The 24994-nt window shown below is 34.5% G+C and overlaps 1 protein-coding gene across 1 annotated transcript in view; it reads left to right on the top strand.

Moving 5' to 3' along the window:
* Positions 1-24994, top strand: part of ATRNL1 (attractin like 1) — a 1198805-nt gene that overhangs the window by 495786 nt on the left and 678025 nt on the right. Inside the window, 3 exon segments of the mRNA XM_020988143.2 lie at positions 1996-2090; positions 5415-5493; positions 7330-7487. Coding sequence (XP_020843802.1) covers positions 1996-2090; positions 5415-5493; positions 7330-7487 — 332 coding nt within the window.

Genomic DNA, 24994 nt, shown 5'->3' with positions numbered 1-24994 from the left:
TTATTTTTCCAGTCTAGGAATATTTTTCTTCTCCATACAAGTAGGAAATTTTTAGTAGTAATGAAGAATAAGGTTTGGAAAAGATAAATTCACAAAATATAATGAGTTTGTTGTCAGGCTCAGATGAGGCAAAGATCTTGCATATAAACTTCAAAATCTTATTTAAATGTAAGTAGCAATAGTAGTAGAATGGGAGGAGGAGTAATAAAAAATCATAAAACATTTGCTTTTTCTCTGGCTCAAACTATTTTTTCTTTAGTCCAAATGAACATTTATTTTTTATGACTGCAATGTTCTCACAGGCCTTATCGGAAGTAGACTAAAACGGACAATCAGTTTTGCTGTTCTGATCAAGATAAGGTCAAAATTTGTCCCTCATTGGACAAAAATTCCTTAGCCTTGTTCATATTCATCACTGTCATTTTGTTCTAAACCTTCCATTAGTCTTCACAAATTGTAGCAAATAGTAAGATTCCTTTCAAATTTCAGTCTTCATCAAACCCTAAAATATAATATCTCAGAATATAATGAGACTCATTGACATTTAATGTCCAGGGATTATCATTATCATTATAATTGAAATCAATTTTGACTGTGTACATTATTATTTTTCTGGTAGCTATTAAAATATTATTTTAGTCCTAATAATGTGAACTAAATAAAAGTAAGTGGAGTTGAAAGTGTGAGTGTGTGTGTGTGTGTGTGTGTGTGTGTGTGTATGAGAGAGAGAGAGAGAGAGAGAGAGAGAGAGAGAGAGAGAGAGAGAGAGAGAGCGAGAGAGAATTTTTTGGTATTATTTTCTTATTCAAATCAATTCAGAAAGCCTGGTCTTAAAAATGTACAGTTCCATAAATATGTATATAAGTTTTCTTAGGGAAAATGACAGATGAATCAATAAATAAAATATTTATTCATCCTTTTTGTTGTATAGGAATTTACAGGCAATCATAATATGACTTACCTCTGCCTATTTCCCCAACACACACTTCTTTTGTTTTTCAAACTGTGCTGTGAACTTTTTAGATGCTATATAATGAGTATTACCAATTGGTTAAAACTTTGGGCCTGGAGCTTAAATGTGCCTATCTATCAGAAAAAGAAAGAAGACATATTTTCCAGTCCCTTAAATGGACTTTTCATTTTTTACACTACAAACTATCGGTATAGTTCTTTGACTAAAGACTACTCTTTACCATCGGACTTCCTCAGAGTCTAGAAACCAAGGCAAGGGTCCATACTCATTTGTGGATAGGAGAGCTCTGATTGTTAATATAGATTTCTTGTTAATTATTGTTAATAACACTACCCATGTTTTCAATAAATGACTTAAATTCATATATAGTAACTATATTTCAGTGGTACTTGGCTCATTAAACATCAGTTGACTATAATGTATGAAATATTTCCGCAGTCCTGAAGAAAAAGATACTGACCTTTCAAGTACTTCATCTCTTCTTTCTGTTGACCAGCTTCTAAAAATCTGAGACCAAAATAGTAGCAGTGTTTCACAGATATTTTGTTTATATAGAGACTAGGAGGTTACAATTTAAAATCACATGGGGATACAAAAAATGATATGTTGGTTATAGATGATTTGAAGTAATTAAAAATTTTTATGATTGCTTATTATCCAATTTTTTGGTTTTTCATTTATTGTGGAAGAATTTTTATACTGTGTCATATTTAGAGTATTATTTGGCTGGCAATAACATGTATATGCTGATTAAATATAGTTTTCACTTTTGTCTTTTTAATAATTATGTGTTACCAAACTGGAATTGGGAACTTCTTTATGTTTTTTGTTTTTTTCATTTTTTTTCATCAGTTTCTTGGTTATAAATTTTATGTTTTCAGGCCAGAAATCTTCTGATATGTAATAAAACCCACATTTTATCTAAAAGTTTGTAATCCATATTAGATGCTATATTACATTTGGCAAGTATAATTTTAAGCATATATGGAAACTTTCATGCTTACGCTTTGCTTTGTCCACAGACAGCCTTTTGATTGACTACCAGTTTACCTTCAGTTTGTTACAGGAAGATGATCGCCATCATACAGCCATAAACTTCATAGCAAATCCAGAACAGGTGAGAAAGCATCATTCATCTTCCGTAACATAATAATTCTGGGAGCAAGAGATTCAACTTTTTTGTTATATTTCATTGTGATTTTGCCTCTGCCCAGAGTTATTGCTCTGTAGAGTTTTATGGAAGCTCCCAAACCTGTCACCCATTTTGTTTTCTAAAATGTAGATATAGAAATTAACTTGAAGATAAGATTTAGGCTTTTCTGTGAGCTTTTGTGAACTTTTTCAAAGATGTTTTGTAATTTAAAATACATTTATATCTATCATTTTCAGACTTAATATATACAAGCATTCATCTTGTAATCATTCTCTCAAATTAGGAAAATTCTAATGAATTGGACACCCCGGATATAAAGCATATTGAAAATATTTTCTCTTTACTAAAACATAATTTTTGTCCTTTTGTATTTGTAGTAGTTTTCTGAATTGCTTGAATTGTGCTTTTACAACTTAGTATATTGATTGATATATTGATATATAAACTATTTTAGATACATAACAAATTGTAAATATTTTAAAAATCATTATGTCATTTGATTCAAATCAAATGAAAAATATATCCAGGCAAAGCCACATAAGATGACACAATATTGGGGTCAGCGAGGTGGCACAGTGAATAGAGCACCGGCCCTGGATTCAGGAGAACCTGAGTTCAAATCCAGCCTCAGACACATAACACTTACTACCTGTGTGACCATAGGCAAGTCACTTAACCCCCATTGCCCAACAAAACAGAACAAAAAAGCCAAGATGACACAAAATAATGTGCAAGTTTTGCTATCTGTTTTATCTATAAATACCCAAGATGACAACATTGGAAAGTGTTCATATTTTACATGATGTGTCTTGTCTTTAGAAAGTTACACTCGTGTTATAAGTGATTTATTTGTTTATTTTGTTTTATTTTTGTCCATCAGACATAATAGTTTATTCGGGGTGTGCTATTGCATACATTGGCAGACTTCTTCAATGTATTAGTTGTTTTTGCTTAACATATCTTTTCTCTCTTTTTACTACCTTTTTTTTTTAAAAAAAAGGAAAGCCTACTTGGTAAAGAAAAAAATAGTAAAAATAAATGTAATTTAAAAAGAAAAAAGCACCAGTTAAATAATTAAAAATTTTTAAAAATAGTCTTACTAGAAGACATATTTAAAAGTGTGTCAGATTGTGTCTCATGTCATTTCATGGTAATGATGATGATGATGATGATGATGATGATGATAATAATAATAATAATAACAATAATAACAATAATAATAATAATAGCTAACATTTATGTAACATTTACTATGTACCGGGCATTGTGCTAAGTATTTTATCATTATTATCTCATTTGATTCTCACCACCACCCTGTAAGGTGGGTACTATTATTAACTCCATTTTACAGACTTAGGCAAACAGAGGTCAAATGACTTATTCAGAATCACACAGCCAATAAATGTTTGTGGCCAGATTTGTACTCAGGTCTCTACCCATTGCCATCATTAATTAGGCTTTAATAACATTTGTAATTTTGCCCTTTGAAAGAAAAAAAACCAGTAAAATTGTAAACAGGAATTCATGCTTTAAAACCATCAAAACTTGTGACCAAAGAAATAAGGCAAAATCACATAAATAAATTATTCTTCTAAATATATTTGTTCACTATTTTAAAGCTAAATCTAAAGATTTACTTTATTTCTTGGCTAATTAATGTATATGGTGGCCTGTAAGTACTTTAATATTTTTAATTTCCTCAGTGAGGGTACTTCTTCTACCAATGTAGCTCACTACTTGTTCAGACATTTCAGTCATGTCTGACTCTTTGTGTGACTGTATTTGGAATTTTCTTGGCAAAGATGCTGGAGTGGTTTGACATTTCCTTCTCTACCTCATTTAATAGATGAAAAAACTGAGGTCAGAAAACTAGTAAGTGTCTGAGGTTCAATTTGAACTCAGATCCTCCTCACTCCAGGATTGGCACTCTAATCACTGTGCCACCTCGATGCCCAGTGTAGTCATAATCTCTTTATAACTCACATAGACAATTTTCAAGAATTCCTCTGGCCAAAAATGTCCATCATCATGCATTCAATCTAGTAATAAGCTTCTCCTGAATTAGCCAGTCCTCAGACAACCAACATGTATTCTCAGTGTGTGCCCTAATTCAGAACCTTTTCAGCTTGGGAAGGAACTGCTAGATCTTGGGCAGCACTGGTATAGATATTAGAAGCCCAAAGTCACTTTCATACCACAGTGGAATATAAAGTTAGGACTTTTAGTGAGGGACCAATGGATTATTTTATACAAATGCTTGCACACACTCACACTCACACACACACACACACACACACACACACACACACACACACGATAATATTCCAAGCAAAATAAATATGTTTTAATTTATACTGTGTCAGTAAAATTGAAAACTAAATTGCCTAAAATCAACATAATTCTGTGTTGGGCCATTAAAATGAAGAAAGACTTGCCAAAACCTTAATAAAGAAAATACTATCTAGCCATAGTCAGTTTCTGACTTTCAGTTGATTGGCTATGTAATTTACTTTAAGAGGACAATCTCTTGAAAAATAAAATAGTCAACATTAAACTGTAATAAAAATGTTTTTTCTTTGGTATTTTAGTATGAGTACATAATCTTAGTGCTTTCAAGTAGGGATCCCTTAAAGTATATTTTTTGAAGATTTAGGGAAAGTATAAACTTTATGCTTTCATTGTTTGCAAATTGAAAATAAAAACCAATAGTGAATAGAAAATAGGTGTCACCCATCATTAGACTCATGAAATCACAGAGTTTTCAAAATTGTAAGGAACTTTAGTGGCTATATGTCATCAATACTTAAAAGAAAAATTCCCCTTGTAACAAGTGATTATTGACCCAGGAGCAGATTAGTTTTTAGGTCAAAAGTTGAAGTATAAATTAAGATGAATGGGATTGAAACTAGGTCAGGAAAAGCTAATAATAGAAAACTTTAATAATGAAATCTCTGAAGAAGGCTACCTCAGTGGCAAAAAAGGGCAAAAATTCAGTCACCTTTATCTATGCTGGAAAAATCTCTAGAGACAAAAAGTTATGAAGCAATTCTAGATTGCTAAAATAAAATAATTTGCTTCTATTTTGCATAAAAAGATATTAAAACCTATATTAAATTTTTCAAAAGAAAATAATCTGTCTTTTGGATTGAAACACAACATTCTTTGTCCAGTGGAAGCAACCTAGGATTAAGGGCTAATTTGCAAAATGTATTTGGGTAAAGCATAGTATTTAGGATGAAATGTTGTTCAATTCAGGTCTCATACATTTAATTTTCTTTTTGTTGTCAGTCGAACAAAAATTTGGATATTTCCATTAATGCATCAAACAACTTTAATCTGAACATTACATGGTCCATTAGTTCAACAGGTAAGAACATTTTTTATGATATATCTCTTTTCTCTGTGTTGTTAAAAGCACTGCTTGTTCTAACATGGTTGTCTTTTTTTCAAGTTCAGTAACAAACTTAAAATATTATTTGCCATTATCATTATACTTTTATTAATTGTGTTAGTTAAACATGGATAATAATTTGTAATCTGAATAAAGCTTCATTAACATGTTAACTTTCTCCCTTATTCAATTAAAATTACTTGGATAGCAAAAACTTGTATTCTATTTAAAAATTTTAAATGGTACTGTTATGAAAGCTGTGATTTTAATTAAGATAAATTACTCTGTTAATGACTGGAGAGACTGAGATTTAATTTCTTTGTTTCAGTGTTGAAGCTAAAATTTAATTATTAACCTTAATATTGATATTGTACAATGAAATTCTTCTGTGTGTGGTGATAACACTGGCTTATCTGTTATTTTCAACCTATAAAATCCCTCCCCCTTTCAACTTGAGTGTTGAGAGAATAAAAGCTTTATTTAATAAGTCCTTTTAAAGAAAGCTTCTATGAATTGGATTTATTGCCATTTGAAAAATACATCCAAGGAGAAGTACAAATGCTCTTGTTCAATTATACCACCACCACTATCACTATCACTATCACCCCTGGGGAAAAAAAGTATGTTCCCTTTCTCTTTTCTTACACCTTTATGAATAAAATGCATTGCTTTTTCTTAGTTTACTAAGTCACAAATGCACTGTTGAATAAGACTGAAAGCTACCAATGTTTAGCTTGCAAAAATATGGGTTTAGATTTATGGCTTTCATTCTGATAAATGGTTAAAAATAGAAAAGCCTTGATCTCAAAACCTTGAAAACCTGGGTTCAAGTCCTGCCTATGACAACATTATGGCTACATGACTCTGCAATGAAATCCCTTTATCTCTCTCAGTGTTCTACTCAACTTTCTGTAACTATAAATTGCAAAGAACATAAAGGACTTCATTGGTAAAGAGAGTTTCCTCATCTGGTAGCTCCCTATTACAATGGAATATATACGTTTAGCCTAAGGGCTATAAAATTATCAAAGGGGATGCTTAACATTTAAAAACAGTTCATATTCAGTCACTCTAGAAATACTGGTAAGTGTATGACCATATGATAATTAAATGTCAGTTTAACATTGGAGCAGGATCAACTTGGCATCACTTTATTCATTTAAATTCCGGAAGTAGTTATTAAATGCCTACCATGTATTTCAGGAAGTGAGCAGTTAGCTCAAGCATTAAAGTATGGATTTTTCCTCTGCTTTCCAATTATCCCTAAGTTAGTAGGAGTCTTTCTTTTTGAAATTTAAAAATACCAACTCATTGGCTTACTTTTTACTAACTTTTCCATTGTGAACAGTAACTGTCAGAGGATTTTCTGATGGAGTTAAATAATTATTTTCAAAGTTTCATAATATCTACTTGTAGCAAGTTAAATATTTATGATATGATCGAGCATGATATAGTGGATAATGAGTTAGCCTGAGAACAAGGAAAACCTGAGTTCAAATTCTCCTTTTGACATATATTGGATATATGAACCTAGGCAAATCATTTTACCTCTCAGTGCTCTGGGCAACTCTTTAAGTCTCTAATTAGGAGTGAAGTTGCCCTTATCTGGAAATTCTGCTTAGCATTGAAATCACACAGCCAGGTCTTATTCATAATTTGTAATATGTGATAAAGGTAAATGTATTCAGACTATGCTTTAAGACATACAGTAGTTGCTTTTTTATGAGTGAGTATGACATTATATTGCTTGATTTTTAACATGACTGTGTTGCTTGATATGGATTCCAAAAAGCATTATTATTTGCATTTTAGCTGGAACAATATCTGGAGAGGAAATTCTGCTAATTTACAGGGTCAAAATAAAGGAATTCAGAGATAGCTTTTCCTGTGAAAAATTTAATTTCAGAGGCAATCCTAACATTACATTCTATGTGTATGTCAGCAACTTTTCCTGGCCAATTAAAATACAGGTAAGTGAAAATTATATTTCATTTGTTTGACCTAACAGTCTGCATTTTTGAAGGCAACTAGTATTTTAGCCAAATTATACACATACGTATACACATATCCAAACTGAAGGATGTATAAAATTTTAATTAATAAAACCACTTAATAAAATAATTAGCTATGGGAACTGAGCATATTCAACTTGAAGAAGGTGTATTGTGTGTGTAGGGGGAGTTGGACGAGAGCCTTGAATCAGTCTTTTAAGTATTAGTAGAGTTGTCATGTTGAAAAGGTATTAAAGTTAGAGAAAGGTGATGAGGGGAGGGGAACAGATTTTGACTTAACCATGCTGTCATTCAGTTTCTCTGGACCTTCATTTCCTCATGATGAGGCAACAGGACTAGGTGATTTTTGAGTTCCCTTCCAACTCTAAATATATAACTCTATGATCCCAAGTCATCAGTCTCCTGAAAAGAGGTGAGTTTTTGCCTCTAAGCATCATTGATAGCACTTTACTGCTTCAGGGACCCAAGGACTCATTGGTATAAATGTTGTTACTCCTTTGATCAACATAGATCACAACTTCTTTATGACTTGTTGAGAATTAGTATGACTGAAAAATGCATCATCACTCGTTGGCCAACCTGGTAGTGACCCTCCTGAGGTTGGTCCTCATGTGATAGACATATAATCCATTACAAGGTCTATATTCAGAGCCCTTCCCAATTGGTATTAGCTACAAATCACAGTAAAGTGCTGAAGTAGGAGTCTCTATTACATAGCACTCCTATGTAGTTATCACATTGCAACTTACAGTCATTTCTGTACATGTCAAATCTTACTAGACTATTAATTCTTTACAGTCAGGAAACATGTTCTTTGTATTCCCTAGTAGCTGCTAGACTACTTCATAAACAGGTGCTTAATGAATGTTTAGTTAATTGAATTAATTTTATTATTTTTTGATTTCTCATGGAGAGGAGAAATTAAATACTTTATACTATATTAAATATTATAGAGGTTATTGTAGACTGGATTAAAAGACAAAAATACTTGAAATTAACTTTATATGAGATAGTACCTACTATATTTAAAATATTACAACTAACTTTTTCCCTTATAAAGCAAAAAATAATTTATGTCAGATGAGTAATAGAGCTATAACCATTTTATTTATGTCACTACCTATATGGTTCTTAGAGAATGAAAGACTGATACAAACATTAATTGACAAAAAAACTTTTTAGTACTTTAAAAGGTGGGTATAGCCTCTAAAAGAAGGAAGTTGAATATTTAGCAAGAAGGAAATTATTTTTGTGAAACTGTCTTTAAAAATTAAAAAGCATGTAAGTTGTTTACATATATGTATATAGATAGATAGCTAGATAGATAGAAAGAAATTTGATACTCAATGAAACATTTTTGATAACTGACTGATTAAAATTTTTGATGACAGAGGGTACCAGCATAATTTTCCATACTATTTCCCTAATTCTGCTATGGAGAGTGATTGATACATAAGTGTAGCCAAGTTAATTTGCTATTATTAATATAGCTTGGATTTTGAGATTAATTGTGTTCAATAGAATTGAATAAGAAAAAAACCATTTCTATGAATAGACCTTTGTATATAATATTTGAAATTTAAATGCAGTATGATATTTTTGTGTTTTATTCATCAGTAATATAACACTTTTTCATTAACATAAGTAAAATCAATGGAATGTCATGGTTTGTATGATAGAAAATTAAATATTATTTCTATGTCAGACTTTTCCCCATGTTTGAATGAGAAGGGTATGTATTTGTGTGTTTAACACACCACAAACATCACCAGAATTAATGTTAAAGTTATCTAACTTTAAATCTCCCTCATTAAAACAATCTGAAATAATGACAATATGGAAAATACCTGCTGTTTTGGAGAAACACACTGATCCTAATTTTCTATTCCTAACTTGACGTATAATAAAATACATTAGTGAAAACACTTTTACTGAAATGATGGATATTTGTAACAATTCATTGTTTTCCTTTAACCTCCTTTAACATATTTTTTGGGCCAGTGACAAGAATGGGATTTTTTTTTCCTTAGGAATTTATCTCCTGTAATTGTAAAGATTTAAAATTAATGTTATCCCTTTAATAATGAAAAATTTTCTATCTCAAGTTTCACTGGTAGAGTTTGGGGAAAATACAGTCAGTAGTCCTTGTTAGAGTGGTTCTGGTTTCAGAGTTCTGTGAAGATGTTATCTCCCATGTTAATAGACTACCTTATAACTGAAGAAACTGCTTAATAAAAGTAAAAAAAGAACATCTGTCCTCATAATAAATTTTACTCAGTGTAGCATATTTAAGTATTTCAACTTTCTTTGTTTTGGAGTTCCTTCTGAATATTTAACATTGCTCAGTGACAAATACTGATTTAAAAAATCTGAGGAGTAGAAGTTATCATTAAATGCCATAAAGAATTTTAGCAATCTGTTGTTAACGAGGCACTACAAATCCAATTATTTTATTAAAATGAACTTGAAAATGAAACATAGGAGGTTTTTTGTTATATCTATTCTTAGGAACTGGGAAGTCAAAGAATTATAAAATTTCAGAGAAAGAAGAAAACCCAGATGCCTTGTAGTATAACTTCTACCTTAAAAGAATGGTCTTATGAGTTCTCATCTGTACTTTGCTTAAAGACCTCAAGTGCTGGGGAACCTATAGCTGCTCGAGGCAGCCTATCCACTTTTGGATAATACCAAAACCTTTAAGAATTTTTTTTCTTATATCAAACTTAAATTTACTTCCTTGAAATTTCTGTCTGTTAATGTCTTTTTTTTTTTCAAAATCTAAGTTACTATCATGTGATCAGCAAAAGGGTTAATTAAGCATTTTCTATAATGCTTCCTTACTCACACCCCCAAAATGGAATTATGTGTCATTGAGTAATTGAAATTAAAGATTACAGTCCCCAAGAAGGTAAAATCCTTTACAAATGAATACCCAGAGAACCTTTATGCTTATAATGTTTGCCTACTTTCTCCACTAGCTTCCATGTTCTTGTAGAAGCATCATAAACAAATGTATAGATGTGTTGGGGCCCATTTTGATATCTCAGGTTCGCATGGCAGGGACCCTTGCCAGCAAACCTTATATCCCCTAATACAAGGAGTTTGATGTCACCTTGTAACTCAGCCTCTAGTATCTGCTTAATAGGATAGCAGGCTGAATCAGACAGGGAGGTCCAAGGAACTCCCATAAGCCCTGGCCAAAAAAAGACCAAAAAGCTAAAACACCAAAGATATCAAGAGAGAACATCTAAAAAAAAATCACAGATCACAAGTAGATAAATCAACAAAGAAGATCCTAAAAGCAGAAAGAGGAATGAGTAAAATCTCAAAGAGAATACAAACCTTTCTTAATAAGTATTTTAAGCTATACAAATATAAACCAATAATGCTAGAATCCTATTGACTCCCTTGAGAGCTTAAAACAAAAACAAGAACCCCTAGAACAAATGAAATTAAATTTAAACATTTAAAAATGAAAATGGCAAACATTTGAGCATAAATTGAAAAAAAAATAAAATGAATCCATTAGGGAGACTCTCTCTAAAGCAGTGAAAAAACAGGTTTAGAACATAAAATACTAAAGTGGAGAAAAATTTGGCATAATAAAAGTAAAAGGCAACAATGTCAAAGAAACATATGAATCCTATACAATCCAAGGCCACTAACCTTGAAGACAAGATGCAGAGAAGAACTAGGTCATAGGTTCTTCCAAATAAAAATGACAATAAAAAACCTGGATGCAGTAATGCAAGAAATAATTCAAGAAAGCTATCTAGAACTTCTGAATATGGATAAAGAGAAGACATTGCAAGCAGCCAGAAAGAAACAATTTAAATATCATGGAACCACAGTCAGGATTACACAGGATCTTGCAGCTTCTACATTAAAAGACCATAGGACATGAAATATGATATTCTGTAAGGCAAAGGAGCTTAGATTACAACCAATCAAGAGAATCCAAGTATTACTACCAGTTTAAAAAAATGGTTCTTATTCTAAGATACACTGTGTATAAATTTAACAATTTCAACGGCAAACAACAAATTGTGCAAGTGGTCCTGGAATAAGGCCTTTAGATATGAAGATATGAAGCGAAGAAAATTGGAATGACACAAGATTATTCTGAAGTCATGAGAAGTTACAGAAAGAAATGACACAATATATTTAGAAAAGCGAATGAGCTCAAGCTCATTGAATGCCACCCAAAAAAGATATATCTTATAAAACTTCAAATGGAAAAAGATGTTTAAGAAAAGAATAATATAAAATATTTAAGACAAATGAAAAAATACACAAAGAGAATATTTGGCTTGTAAATACCACTGCAAAAAATCAGAAATAGAATAAAATATATCAAGATAAAGTACAACTATCAAGAGAAGAAAAAATCACAAAGTCAATTGAAGAATGTTTGTCATTTTTTTTAAGAAAGAGAAGGAAAGACAGAAAGATTAACTTATGGGTTGAGAAAAAAGAACAAAAGAAGCATCAAATAGTGAAAAAAAATGACCAAAAATTTAAGCAGAATTTAAAGCAAAAGATACTGTATTTGCTTTTTCTCTTATAACTATATCAGTGTCTTTCCTGGGATATAATTACAGAATGGGAGATTACATAGATAAAGAGAGTGGTAGAAAGAGCAGAAATTGTGATACATTCCTGCCAAAACCAGGATTGAACAATGAAAATGGTGATTTAAATCGTCTAGACAGCCAGAAAATTGGAAAGGTTGTGGAAGGTAAGAATTGAGACCATAGAGCTTGAAAAAGCATTTTAACACAGCAGAACTGAATGGTCCCAGTAAAGTGAATTTCCATGGGTGAAGAGTTGTATGCTTTTGGTTAGAGACAGGAACTTTGTGATGGATTAGATTGTGAGGAATTTGTGAGAAACCACCATCTAGAAGAGAATGTTATTTCTCCAACAGCAGCACTCTGACCCGGGAGAAGTACATGAATTCAAGGGGCCACTTGGCATGCAGAATGATGGTGAGGACATAGAGCTTATGATGAAAAGGCACAGACTTTGGAAAAGAGAGTAGTCATGGTAGATGTAGGACTGAGTCATATAATTTGGGAAACAAGGTGATTTCCAGCATATGATCCTATTTTCATTCAACATTATTTCTCTCCTAAATTAATATGAGGCATAGCAGAAAAAAAGAGGAGAAGGGAAAAATCTATTCAGGCAATAACATTTAAAGAGAGGTAGGAAAGCTCAAATCCTGTTCCTCTAGGAACTTTAATCGCACATGGAACATAGACCTAAGACAAATCATATATGTATAAAACTCATGAATCAGAAAACAATATTCAGAATAGATAGAAAAGGAATAAAATAGTGAAAAACACAGCAAACAAATTAAAAATGAAATAGAAGAGGATAAAGGAAAGGAAATTTTTTTGACTAATCGTAACATACAATGAAAGAAAAAGGGGAAAAGTAGGCAAATGGGAGCTGGAGAATCTTTGGGAATGGGTTTTAAATTTAAACTAATTACAAAGACAAAGTATTTACTTAAAAGAGGAAGGAGACATTGTAAAGGCATACAACTTTCAAAGTTGTACTTGAACTTTGCATTTTTCCCTTTTTTTTAGGCAATTGGGGTTAAGTGACTTGCCCAGGGTCACACAGCTAGTAAGTGTCAAGTGTTGGTCTGAGGCCAGATTTGAACTCAGGTCCTCCTGACTTCAGGGCCAGTGCTCTACCCACTGTGCCACCTAGCTGCCCCTTGCACTTGAACTTTGAAGAATGAAAGGACTAACTATGATTCAAGAGAACCAATGATACTATCCGCCTCTATGAGAGGTAATGGATTCAAGATGTAAATGAGAAATGTGTGGCTAGTATGGGAATTTGTTTTGCTTCAGTATGCAATTTTATTATAAGGGTTTTGATTTCCTTCTCTTTATTTTAATTTGATGGAAAGGAGGTAGGAAGGGAAAAGGAAGTAAGGATAGACTCTCCTTAGTCTCCCCTCAGTCCCCTCCTCCCAAAAGAAAGAAAAGAGAAAGAGAAGTCCAAAAGGAATCCCAGACAAAGAGGGCAGCTTTGAAAATTACTTGCTGAATTCATTTTATACTTAAAGAGAAAAGCAGGCTTTACATAACAGAGATTTTCAATATCATGTATAATCCTTTCCTGTCCCACAATGAGTATGTATAATACCAATAAAACAGGATAGCATGACTACTGTGAAAAATTGCAATCTAACAATCATATGAAAGCTTGTTCATAATCACTAATAAGAGGAATAAATATCAAAACAATTGTAAGATTTTGCTTTATAATGAGAAAATAGGAAAAGGTGAAAATAGAAATATTTAATGTTAAAGGGGCTGTAGGAAGAAAAACACACCAAACTCTGTTGGTGGTACTTTGAATTAGGCAAAAATTCTGGAAAGTCATTTGACATTAAGTGACTAACATGTTTATTTTCTTTGTCCCTGTGATCCTGCTCCTAGTCAAAGCTCAAAGAAGATCAGTGATAAAAAGAAATGTATGACATGCAATAAAATACATCAGCTTTTGTTTTGTAACAGCAAAAGTCTACCAACATAGTAGATTCCCAGAGATTAGGAAATGGAGAAAAGAAATTTTGATGCATGAATTTAATTTCCTTCGTAAGATTTTTCATTTCCTACTTCACTGTAACCATGAATTTTATTAAAAATGAAACATCCCTAATATCAAAGGTCACTTGATAGCACTCAATCAATTCACATTAAATAAAGGAGAAATTAATGACCAAAATTGCGATTATTTTGATGTGTTTTCTATAATTATTCTTAAGTGGAAATATCATCAGAGTGCGTCTATGTACAGTAGGGTTTTTGCTGCAAAGGAGAATGATTTCTATAAGGAACAACTTTCTAGAACAATTGCTCTTAAGTAATTTAAAAATCTTATAATTTTATAGCCTTTTCAGCCTAAGTGGGAAAGCTAAAAATGTTCATCTATGTTACAGTCTCATTTATAGTAATTGTCTTTTTCCATAATGCTTATGCCATTTGAACTAAATAAGAAAAAAAGACTGTCAAGAAGAATAAAAAAGCTAAAGCTGATCAATCAAAATGCTCAGTGTGTATGTAGCATACATGTCTTGTGATCTTTTTTGCATATTTTTGTAAGGATTGAACTCATATGGATAGTGCCTAGAACATTTTTGGCACTAAATAATCCTTAACAAATTTTCCTAACCTCTTTAAGGACTATTGAATCCTTTCCTTTTTTTAAAAAATATTTCTTGCATTGAATTTTATTACTTATTAAACTATAGTCAACTTAATAGAAAATTGGATCAAAATATATTATTTTATATCGAATGATAGTTTATAATGCTGATTTTTTTCTTTGAAAAATATATCATTTTATATATACACTTAAAAAGTTGCACATTGAAATTTACGATACAGTTCTGTAAAATCATCTTATTACTGGAAGAACTGCCAAGAAAAAGGGAAGGTGTTACCTTTTTTGATCGTTGGAAAAGTTAAGGGAATAAACAAAAACATGATAATTTTTTAAAAAATTAAGAAACTTTTTCCACGTATAAATCTTGTAAACACAAAAGCAAATTCACAAATTTTGAGTTGAAAAATGGGACCTATGAATGAGACTAAGTGACTTTATAAATACAAAAATGACTGAAATAATAAAGATACAATTAATCCTCAGACACAACATATTAATCTGGTTGATATCTGAAAGGCTTAAATATTCACTAGTTAGCTATTTGGTAAATAATCCCCACATTTTTAGAATAAATTATCAGGAACTGAAGAGATATTTAACATAAATGAATGAAATGAATTTTTTCAGACAAAGACAGGGTTTATTAGAAAATCTGTCATATTAGGCAGATTTTTTTTCTTTTTAAATATAAATTTATTTATTTTTAGTTTTCAACAAGATTTTGAGTTCCAAGTTTTCACCCCATCTTGCCCCTCCCCCCACCCAAGATGTCATGCATTCTGAATATCCCTTCCCCTATTCTGCCCTCTTTTCTATCTCTCCCTCTCTTCTCTTATCCCTTTCCCCTTCTATTTTCCTGTAGGGCAGAATAGACTTCTGTACCCCATTTCCTGTATTTCTTATTTCCCAGTTGCACATAAAAACACTTTTTTTAAACATATGTTTTTAAAACTTTGGTTCAAATTTTCTCCCTTCCTCCCTCCCCGCCCACCCTCATTAAAAAGGCAAGCAACTCAATATAGGTTATACATGTGCAGTTATGCAAAACACTTCCATAGTAGACATGTTGTGAAAAACTAACTCTATTTCCCTTAATCCTATCCTGCCCTCCATTTATTCTATTCTTTCTTTTGACCCTGTCCCTCCTCAGAAGTATTTGCTTCTGATTACCCCTTTCCCAATCTACCCTCCTCTCTGTCGTCCCTGCTCTCTTGTCCCCTTCTCCCCTCTTTTCCTATAGGGTAAGACAGATTTCCATACCCAATTGAATGTGTATGTTATTCCCTCCTTAAGCCAAATCCTATGAGAATAAGATTCACTCATTCCCTCTCACCTTCCCCTGTTTCCCCTCCACTGTAAGAGCCTTTTCTTTTCTTTTTTTTGTGAGATAATTTACCCCATTCTACCTCTCCCTTTCTTCTTCTCCTAGTATAATCCTCTCTCATCCCTTAATTTTATTCTCCAGATATGACCCCTTAATCTTCAACTCACCCTGTGCCTTATCTATCTTCTATCTATCTATCTATCTATCTATCTATCTACCTATATACATACATATAATTTTTTCCCTCCAACTACACTAATACTGACAAAGGTCTCATGAGTTATAAATATCATCTTTCCATGCAGGAATGTAAACAGTTCAACTTAATAAGTCTCTTATGATTTCTCTTTCCTGTTTACCTCTTCATGTTCCACTTGAGTCTTGTATTTGAAAGTCAAATTTTCTATTCAGCTCTGGTCTTTTCATCAAGAATGCTTGAAAGTCCTCTATTTCACTGAATGACCATTTTTTCCCCTGAAGGATTATACTCAGTTTTGCTGGGTAGGTGATTCTTGGTTGTAATCCTATCTCCTTTGCCCTCCAGAATATTATATTCCATGCCCTGCAGTCCTTTAATGTAGAAGCTGCTAAATCTTGTGTTATCCTGATTGTGTTTCCACAGTACTTGAATTGTTTCTTTCTGGCTGCTTGTAATATTTTCTCCTTGACCTGGGAACTCTGGAATTTGGCTACAATATTCCTAGGAGTTTTCCTTTGGGGATCTCTTTCAGGAGGAGATTGTGGATTCTTTCAATTTCTATTTTGCCCTCTGGTTCTAAATATCAGGGCAGTTTTCCTTGATAATTTCTTGAAAGATGATGTCTAGGCTCTTTTTTTGATCATGGCTTTCAGATAGTCCAATAATTTTTAAATTCTCTCTCCTGGATCTATTTTCCAGGTCAGTTGTTTTTCCAATGAGATATTTCACATTGTCTTCTATTTTTTCATTCTTTTGGATTTGTTTTACAGTGTCTTGATTTCTCATAAAATCACTAGCTTCCAATTGCTCTATTCTAATTTTTAAGGAAGTATTTTCTTCAGTAATCTTTTGGACTTCCTTTTCCATTTAGCCAATTTTTCTTTTTAGGGCATTCTTCTCCTCATTGGCTTTTTGGACCTCTTTTGCCATTTGGGTTAGGCTATTTTTTAAGGTGTTATTTTTTCAGTATTTTTTGGGTCTCCTTTAGCAAGTTGTTGACTTGTTTTTCATGATTTTCTTGCATCACTTTCATTTCTCTTCCCAGTTTTTTCTCCACTTCTCTTACTTGCTTCTCAAAATCCCTTTTGAGCTCTTCCACAGCCTGGGACTGATTGATATTTTTCTTGGAGGCTTTGGATGTAGGAGCTTTGACTTTGTTGTCTTCTTCTGGTTGTGTGTTTGATCTTCTCTGTCACCAAAGTAAGATAATATAGTCTGACTCTTTTTGCTGCTTGCTCATGATCCTGGCCAATTATTTGAGTTTTAAACTCTTTGTTAAGGTAAGCATCTGCTTCCAATGTGGAGAATGTACTGTTCCATGCTTCTGGGGCTTGTACAGCTGTTTTCAGAGATACTTGTAGGGACCTGTAAATTTTCAGTTCTTGTAAGGTGGTATGGTAAGGGGCGAGGTGTTTACTTCTTTCCTGGCCTGTGCTCTGGTCTATGAGTGACCACAAGCACTCCTTTCTGTCCTGCAACTGTGAGGAGGGTTTCATCTTCACAGCCACTACAAGCTGCACCAAGCCAGCGTTCCTCCTTGCCCCAGGATTACCACCCACAACTGTGACCCAGATCCAGGTGTGGGCAAAGCAAGAGATTCCTGCCTCAGCACAAGCAGAGAGATCCCTGCAATCCCCCTCTGATCAGCCACTTTATTGCCCCTCAGTCTGTGGGCCAGAAGCTCAGGAGGCAGCTGCTCCCCCAGGGCCACACTCTTGGGGAACTGGACCTGTGACCCTGTGCTCCTCTCTCAACATTGCAGAAACAGACTTTTCTCACTGACCTTCTGAGTTGTCCCTGGCATTCCTAGGTTGAGAAGTCTGGAAGCCACCACAGCTGCCTGAGATTCAGTCCTCTGAGGGCTGCTCCAGGTTCACTGCAGCTTGGGCACCCAAGCCACACTGTGTTCCTCTTCCAGCCCGGGGCGATATACCTTTCTGATCAATCATCCAGATTGTCTTGGGTTGGAAATTTGTTTCACTCTCTTTTTGTGGGTTCTACTGCTTTAGAATTTGTTTAGAGCCGTTTTTGTAGGTATTTGGAGGGGTTTGTGGGAAAGCTCAAGCAAGTCTCTGCTTTCACTCTGCCATCTTGGCTCCGCCCCCCCCAGCAGACTCTTAAGGAGTCTGAACATAAGTAAAATATTGGTTAGATTTTAAGAATCTGAGCAGTGGCTAGATTATAAGAATCTAAGCATCTTAATGGAGACAAGATGGACCTTATATACAGAAGGCCTGTGGGAGGGATGTAGGAGTGGTCAAGTAGTCTAGGGTGACAGGAATAGGGGACTGAGGAGATCTGGCTGGGGTGAACAGAAGTCCTGGGACCTGCACAAGGGAGCCTAGCTAGGATTAAGTGTGGGAAATTACCAGGGGTTACAGGGAGGTAAGACAATGGAGGGGAGATTGGATGTAGCCACAATGAGAGGCCAATTGATGGGATTATAGCCTCAGGCAAATGCCAGATATTAGGCCTTGTGGGAAAGTCCAGGGTTTTTCCTTTCTGGGGCCCACATCCCAACTCTGTCATTCCCCCCTCAAACAAATAGGAACCCAAATTCTTTTGGGGTAAAGGGCAAAGTTCTCAGCTTCTGAAACTGCTTCTTGCTGTGAAGGGGTGTAGAGTTGTCCCTGCCTCGCGGGGGTCCCAAAGGTTGACTGGAACTGAGCACAGGCTGCATCCAGGGAGCCATAGGGGGGACATTGGCTGGTACTCGATGTTTGTTACCAATTGTAGGTAAATAGCTGGCCTATAGTCTGGAAGACATAAATCTAACAGAAAAAACTGCAGAGCCCAGATATAAAGCAGGGACTAGATTTAGGGCCCAACTTTGAGAGGATAAAACATCCTTAGCTATTGGATTAAGATAATTCAGTTTTCTAACCATGCAGTATCAAATCTACCTCATAACCAGACTCAGGAATACGCAGGTGGGTAACATTCCCTTTCAAAGAAACATAATGGGGAAACTGAACCAGGAGTATCCCATCTTAGACTGAGGCTAAAATTGTCCTCTTAGCTTTTCCCAATGCTGACTTCCCACAAGCATCACCTTGTCTGAGTAGCTTGTGGCATTTCTCTCAGATGATGGATTGTTGATTATTGATGGATCATGACCCATGAGACAACTCAAGATAAAATTGTATGAGCTTTTGCCTCAAACAGTTTAGGAAAACTTTTCTAGGCTTTACATCTCAAATTTAAATTTGTCTTGGTGTAAAAAACTAATCATTAGAGATTTCTATACACTTGCAAATTCTCAGCAAGCCATACATAACCCAAACAAGATTTTTGGCTAGTTTACACATTAAAACAATAACCAAAAATAGCTAAATTATTTTAGCGGTAATCAGATTATGAAAAGTTGCTTGACATAAAGGATGCAAAAAGTTCACCAACTTGAAACTTGAAACAAACCCATTACCAATCAGGTGACTTCAGTTTTGTTAAATGCACTTCCAAATTACTTTACACAGAGAATCAACATCTCATAACAGTTAAAACTACAAATTTAAAAGAGCATGCTTACCCAAGTTCAGAGGCTAGCTTCTTTACCTTGAGCAGGATGTGCTGAACCTGGGTGATGCTTCCAGGCAAAGACTGCCCTAGGGCCCAAGGTCATTGCCAGTGGGGCCCACATTGTGGCTGCTGCCCCTCACCCCTCCTTCCTTTCCCAGGTGGGGGGAGGGCAAAATCAAACGGTGAGGGGTGAAGGGTGAAACTCTCTTCTCCTACAGGAGGGGTTATGAGGTACTCTTTTGACTCAAGGGAAGGGAGTGGAAGAAAAGAGTGACCCGGGTTGTAAGGAGGAGTTCTAAACTCCTTAATGATCAATCACAAAACCTCCAGAATCTGCCAAAATATTTTTAGCTTTTCTAACTTTCCCTGTAACCTCCATGAAGGAGGATTCAGAGGTGCAGAGGGAAGGAAGTAAGTAAGCCTCAGGGAATCAAAAAGCAACTGCAGTTTTCCCCAATTCCCCAGAGTGGAGGGAATTAACAGAATAGAACATACACTTTCAGATACACTTGTCCTCTATGCTGTGGAAGATGTACCCAGGTCCATGGCCTTCAAACGACCCAGTGAACTGAGAGCCTAAGAACATCAGGCTGAGTGTGAGACAGTCTTGTAACTGTCTGCCAGAAAAGCAACTCCAAGCCTTGGTTCTTGGAGAGCGACCCCAACTGCAGAGCTATAAAGGAGGGGAGTCGAGGCTTACATACCTTCCAATTTTGGCTGAAGAAGAACGTGGGGGTTAGGCAGTTTCCCCATATGGGCCACCAAAATGATGTAGTTCAGGGGTGCTGTGACCCCCCAAAATCACAACATATGGTCCTTCCAAAAAGAATTCAACTCAAGCCTTCTTTCAGCCAAAGACATGGTTTATTAGAACATCCGTCGTATTGGGCAGACTCTTAAGGAGTTTGAACATTAGTAAGCTATTGGCTAGATTTTAAGAATCTGAGCCTGAAATGAATTTTTAAAAAAGCATCTGTTAAGCATTTACTATGTGCAAATTACTGGGATAAGTGCTAGAGATACAAATTGAAAAATGAAATAATTTCTGCTCTCCAAGAGCTCACATTCTAATGGAAAAATGACATCAGGGGCAGCTAGGTAGCACAGTGGATAGAGCAACAGCACTGGAGTCAGGAAGACTTGAGTTCTAATCTGGTCTCAGACCAGACACTTGAAACTTACCAGCTGTTTGACCCTGGGCAAGTCGTGTAACCCCAATTACTTTACAAAAAAAAATGTCAGCAAATGTGGAAGGTTTCATCTCCAAGTCAGTTAGAAAGGCCTCATGGTTCTTAGGGAACAGTAGCAAAGCATAAAGCAATATTTTTTTTCATGTGGTAAGAACATGTTTCATGGAAACCAGTCATACCACTTAAAAGTATCAAAACAAGCATTTAAAATTTCCTTACTCATCTATAAAATCTTAATAGTTTCCATCGTTACACCAATTGATAGTGTCAAGAGTTTTGGTGACAAGAACTTGTTTTTGTGGGTCCTCAGTAGCTGTGGCTATAGCACCTGCATGAGTGGTAACCAGCCTGTATTTCCACGGGAATTGCTTCCAAGGATGATGGCTGAGGACAGTGGAATCAAAGCAATTCAATTTGATTGTCCTTTAGATTTGGGGTCCTGGTCTGTCTCCATCAGAGTCTGAAGGGAAATGGTGATCAAAGTGGTGGTGGTCATTTGACTTGTCTGACACATGCTACATCTTGTCTCTTCCTCGTTGGCTACTTCAGCCATCCCAGCTTGCCTGCCCTATTGGTGGCAGTTGGCTGATAGTTAGTGGAAATAACTTACCCTTTTGTCCATAGGAGTTATTTAGCCAGCTAAGAGGGTGGGCTGGAAGCAAGACCATTTTGAGGGGCTGCTATCTCTCATAAGGCTTGGTGGTGGTTGGTCAAAGGTTGTTGCTGATAGTTATGAGGAAGGCGGGCCCCTTCTCTGCAATCATAATTTGATAATGTCTATGAAATTCTTTGTAACTAAAGCAGTAATATAAATATTATATGTGGACATCACATATGCATTTACATATATGGACATATGTGAATATAAATGTGTATATTTACACATCTAGTATGTGTTTATGAAATAATATTAATGGTAATAATAATGATGGTAACAGCTGACATTTATATGGTACTTACAATGTTCCAGGTACTATGCTAAGCACTTTACAATTATTATCTCAAAGTAGATATGGTCACGAAATACATGATTAGAAAAGATGTCAACCTTCCCAACCCTTTCTCTCTCTCGGAATTCTTCTATAGATGATTTCTTACTGCTTTCAAATCCAGTCTGAGACACATAACACTTACTAACTGTGTGACTTGGGGCAAGTCACCTTTTTAAAAAAAATTATTTTGACTTATCAACAATCAGTTCCATAAGCTTTTGAGTTTTAAATTTTTCTCCTCCTCCCTCCCCAAGATGGCACACAATCTGATATAGGCTATACATATACATTCCTATTAAACATATTTTCACATTAGTGATGTTGTAAGGAAGAATTAGAACCAATGGGAGGAACCACCAGAAAGATGAAACAAAGCACAACAGAAGAAAACAGCAAATAGTATGTTTCAGTCTGCATTCAAACTCCATGGTTCTTTCTTTTTTGTGGATAGCATTTTCCATCATGAGGCCTTTGGAGATGTCTAAGATGCTTGTATTGCTGAGGCGGGTTAAGTCTATCAATATCAGTCATAGCACAACATGGCTGTTACTGTGTACAACGTTCTCCTGGTTCTGCTCACTTCACTCAGCATCAGACCATACAAGTCTTTCCAGATTTTTCTGAAGTCCTCCTGCTCATCATTTCTTATAGCAAAATAGTATTCCATTACATTCATGTACCACAACTTGTTCAGCCATTCCCCAATTGATGGGCATCCTCTCAATTCCCAATTCTTTGCCACCACAAAAAGAGCTGCTATAAATATTCTTGTGGGTCTTTTTCCCATTTGTATGATATAACCTTATATCTAGGATATAGCCTTAGAAGTTCTATTGCTGGATCAAAGGGTGTGCACATTTTGATAGCCCTTTGGGTATAGTTCCAAATTGCTCTCCAAAAATGGTTGAATCATTTCACAACTTCACCAACAATGCATTAGTGTTCCAATTCTCCCACATCTCCAACATTTATAATTTTCCTGTTTTGTGATGTTGGTCAATCTGATAGGTGTGATGTGGTACCTCAAAGTTGTTTTGATTTGCATTTCTCTAATCAATAGTGATTTAGAACATTTTTTCATATGACTATAGATAGCTTTAATTTCTTCATCTGAGAACTGCCTATTTATATTCTTTCACCATTTATCAATTGGGGAATGACTTGCAGTCTTATAAATTTGACTTAATTCTCTATATATTTTAGAAATGAGGCCCTTATGAGAGACTAGTTGTAAAAATTCTTTCCCATTTTCTCCATTCCTTGTAATCTTGGTTGCATTGGTTTTGTTTATGCAAAAACTTTTCAATTTAATGTAATCAAAGTTATCCATTTTGCATTTCATAATGTTCTCTATCTTCTGTTTCATCATGAATTCTTCTGTTCTCAATAAATCTGATAGGTAAACTATTCATTGCTCTTTCAGTTTGTTTACAATATCAGCCTTCATATCTAAACCATGAAACCATTTTGACTTTATTTTGATATATGGTGTGAGATTTTGCTCTAAGCCTAGTTTCTACCATACCCTCTTCCAGTTTTGCCAGCAGTTTTTTTTCAAAGAGTGGGTTCTTATCCTAGAAGCTGGGGTCTTTGGGTTTATCAAATGATAAATTACTATAGCCATTGACTACTGTGTCTTGCATACTTAACTTATTCCACTGATCCACCACTCTATTTCTTAGCCAGTACTGAGCAGCTTGGATTATTGCTGCTTTATAATATAATTTAAGATCTGGAATGCTAGGATACCTTCCCCTGCATTTCTTTTTTATTAGTTCCCTTGATATTCTGGACATTTTGTTCTTCCAAATGAATTTTTTATTATTTTTTATAACTCTATAAAATAATTTTTTGGTAGTTTGGTTGGTATGGCACTGAATAAGTAAATTAGCTTAGGTAGAATTGTCATTTTTATTCTAATAGCTTAGCCTACTCATGAGCAACTGATGTTTTTCCAATTATTTAGATCTGATTTTATTTGTGCAAAAAGTGTTTTGTAATTGTATTCATATAGTTCTTGGGTTTGTTTCAGTACAGAGATTCCTAAATATTTTATAATGTCTACAGTAAGTTTAAATGTAATTTCTCTTTCTATCTCTTGCAGCTGGGCTTTGTTGGTAACATATAGAAATGCCAATAATTTATGTGGGTTTATTTTATGGCCTGCAAATTTGCTAAAGTTGTTTATTATTTCAAGTAGCTTTTTACTTGATTCTCTAGGATTCTCTAAATATATCATTATATCGTCTGCAAAGAGTGATAGCTTTCTTTCTTCTTTGCCTATTCTAATACCTTCAATTTCTTTTTCTTCTCTTATTGCTAATGCTAACATTTCCAGTATGATATTGAACAACAATGGCAATAATGGAAGTCCTTGTTTCACCCCTGATCTTATTGGAAATGCTCCTAGTTGTCCACATTACATATGATGCTTGCTGAAGGTTTTAGGTAGATGCTATTTATTATTTTAAGGAAGACTCCATTTATATCTCTGCTCTCTAGTGTTTTTAATAAGAATGGGTTTAGATTCCTGGCCCATGCGCATGAGCGTTAGAGGCAGCAAGGTGGCACAGTGGATAGAGCACTGGCCCTGAAGTCAGGAAGACCTGAGTTCAAATCCAGCCTCAGAACAAACACTTGACACTTCCTAGCTGTGTGACCTTGGGCAAGTCACTTTAACCCAAATTGCCTAAAAAAAAAAAAGAATGGGTGTTGTATTTTGTCAAAAGCTTTTTCTGCACCTATTTACCTCATCACGTGGTTTTGGTTAGTTTTGGTGTTGATATGATTAATTATGCTGATAGTTTTCCTAATATTGAACCAGCCCTGCATTCCTGGTATAAATCCTACCTGGTCATAGTGTATTATTCTTGTGATAGGTTGCTGTAATCTATTTGCTAATATTTTATTTAAAATTTTTGCATCTATATTCATTAGGGAAATTGGTCTATAATTTTCTTTCTCTGTGTTGACCTTCCTGGTTTAGGTATCAGCACCATATTTATATCATAAAAAGAATTTGGTAAGACTCCTTCTTCACCTATTTG

Source organism: Phascolarctos cinereus, unplaced genomic scaffold (assembly GCF_003287225.1).
Source record: "Phascolarctos cinereus isolate Bilbo 61053 unplaced genomic scaffold, phaCin_HiC Scaffold_3;HRSCAF=262, whole genome shotgun sequence".
NCBI lineage: Eukaryota > Metazoa > Chordata > Mammalia > Diprotodontia > Phascolarctidae > Phascolarctos > Phascolarctos cinereus.
The sequence above is the reverse complement of the archived record's forward strand: the minus strand, read 5'-3'. Positions and strand labels throughout refer to the sequence as shown.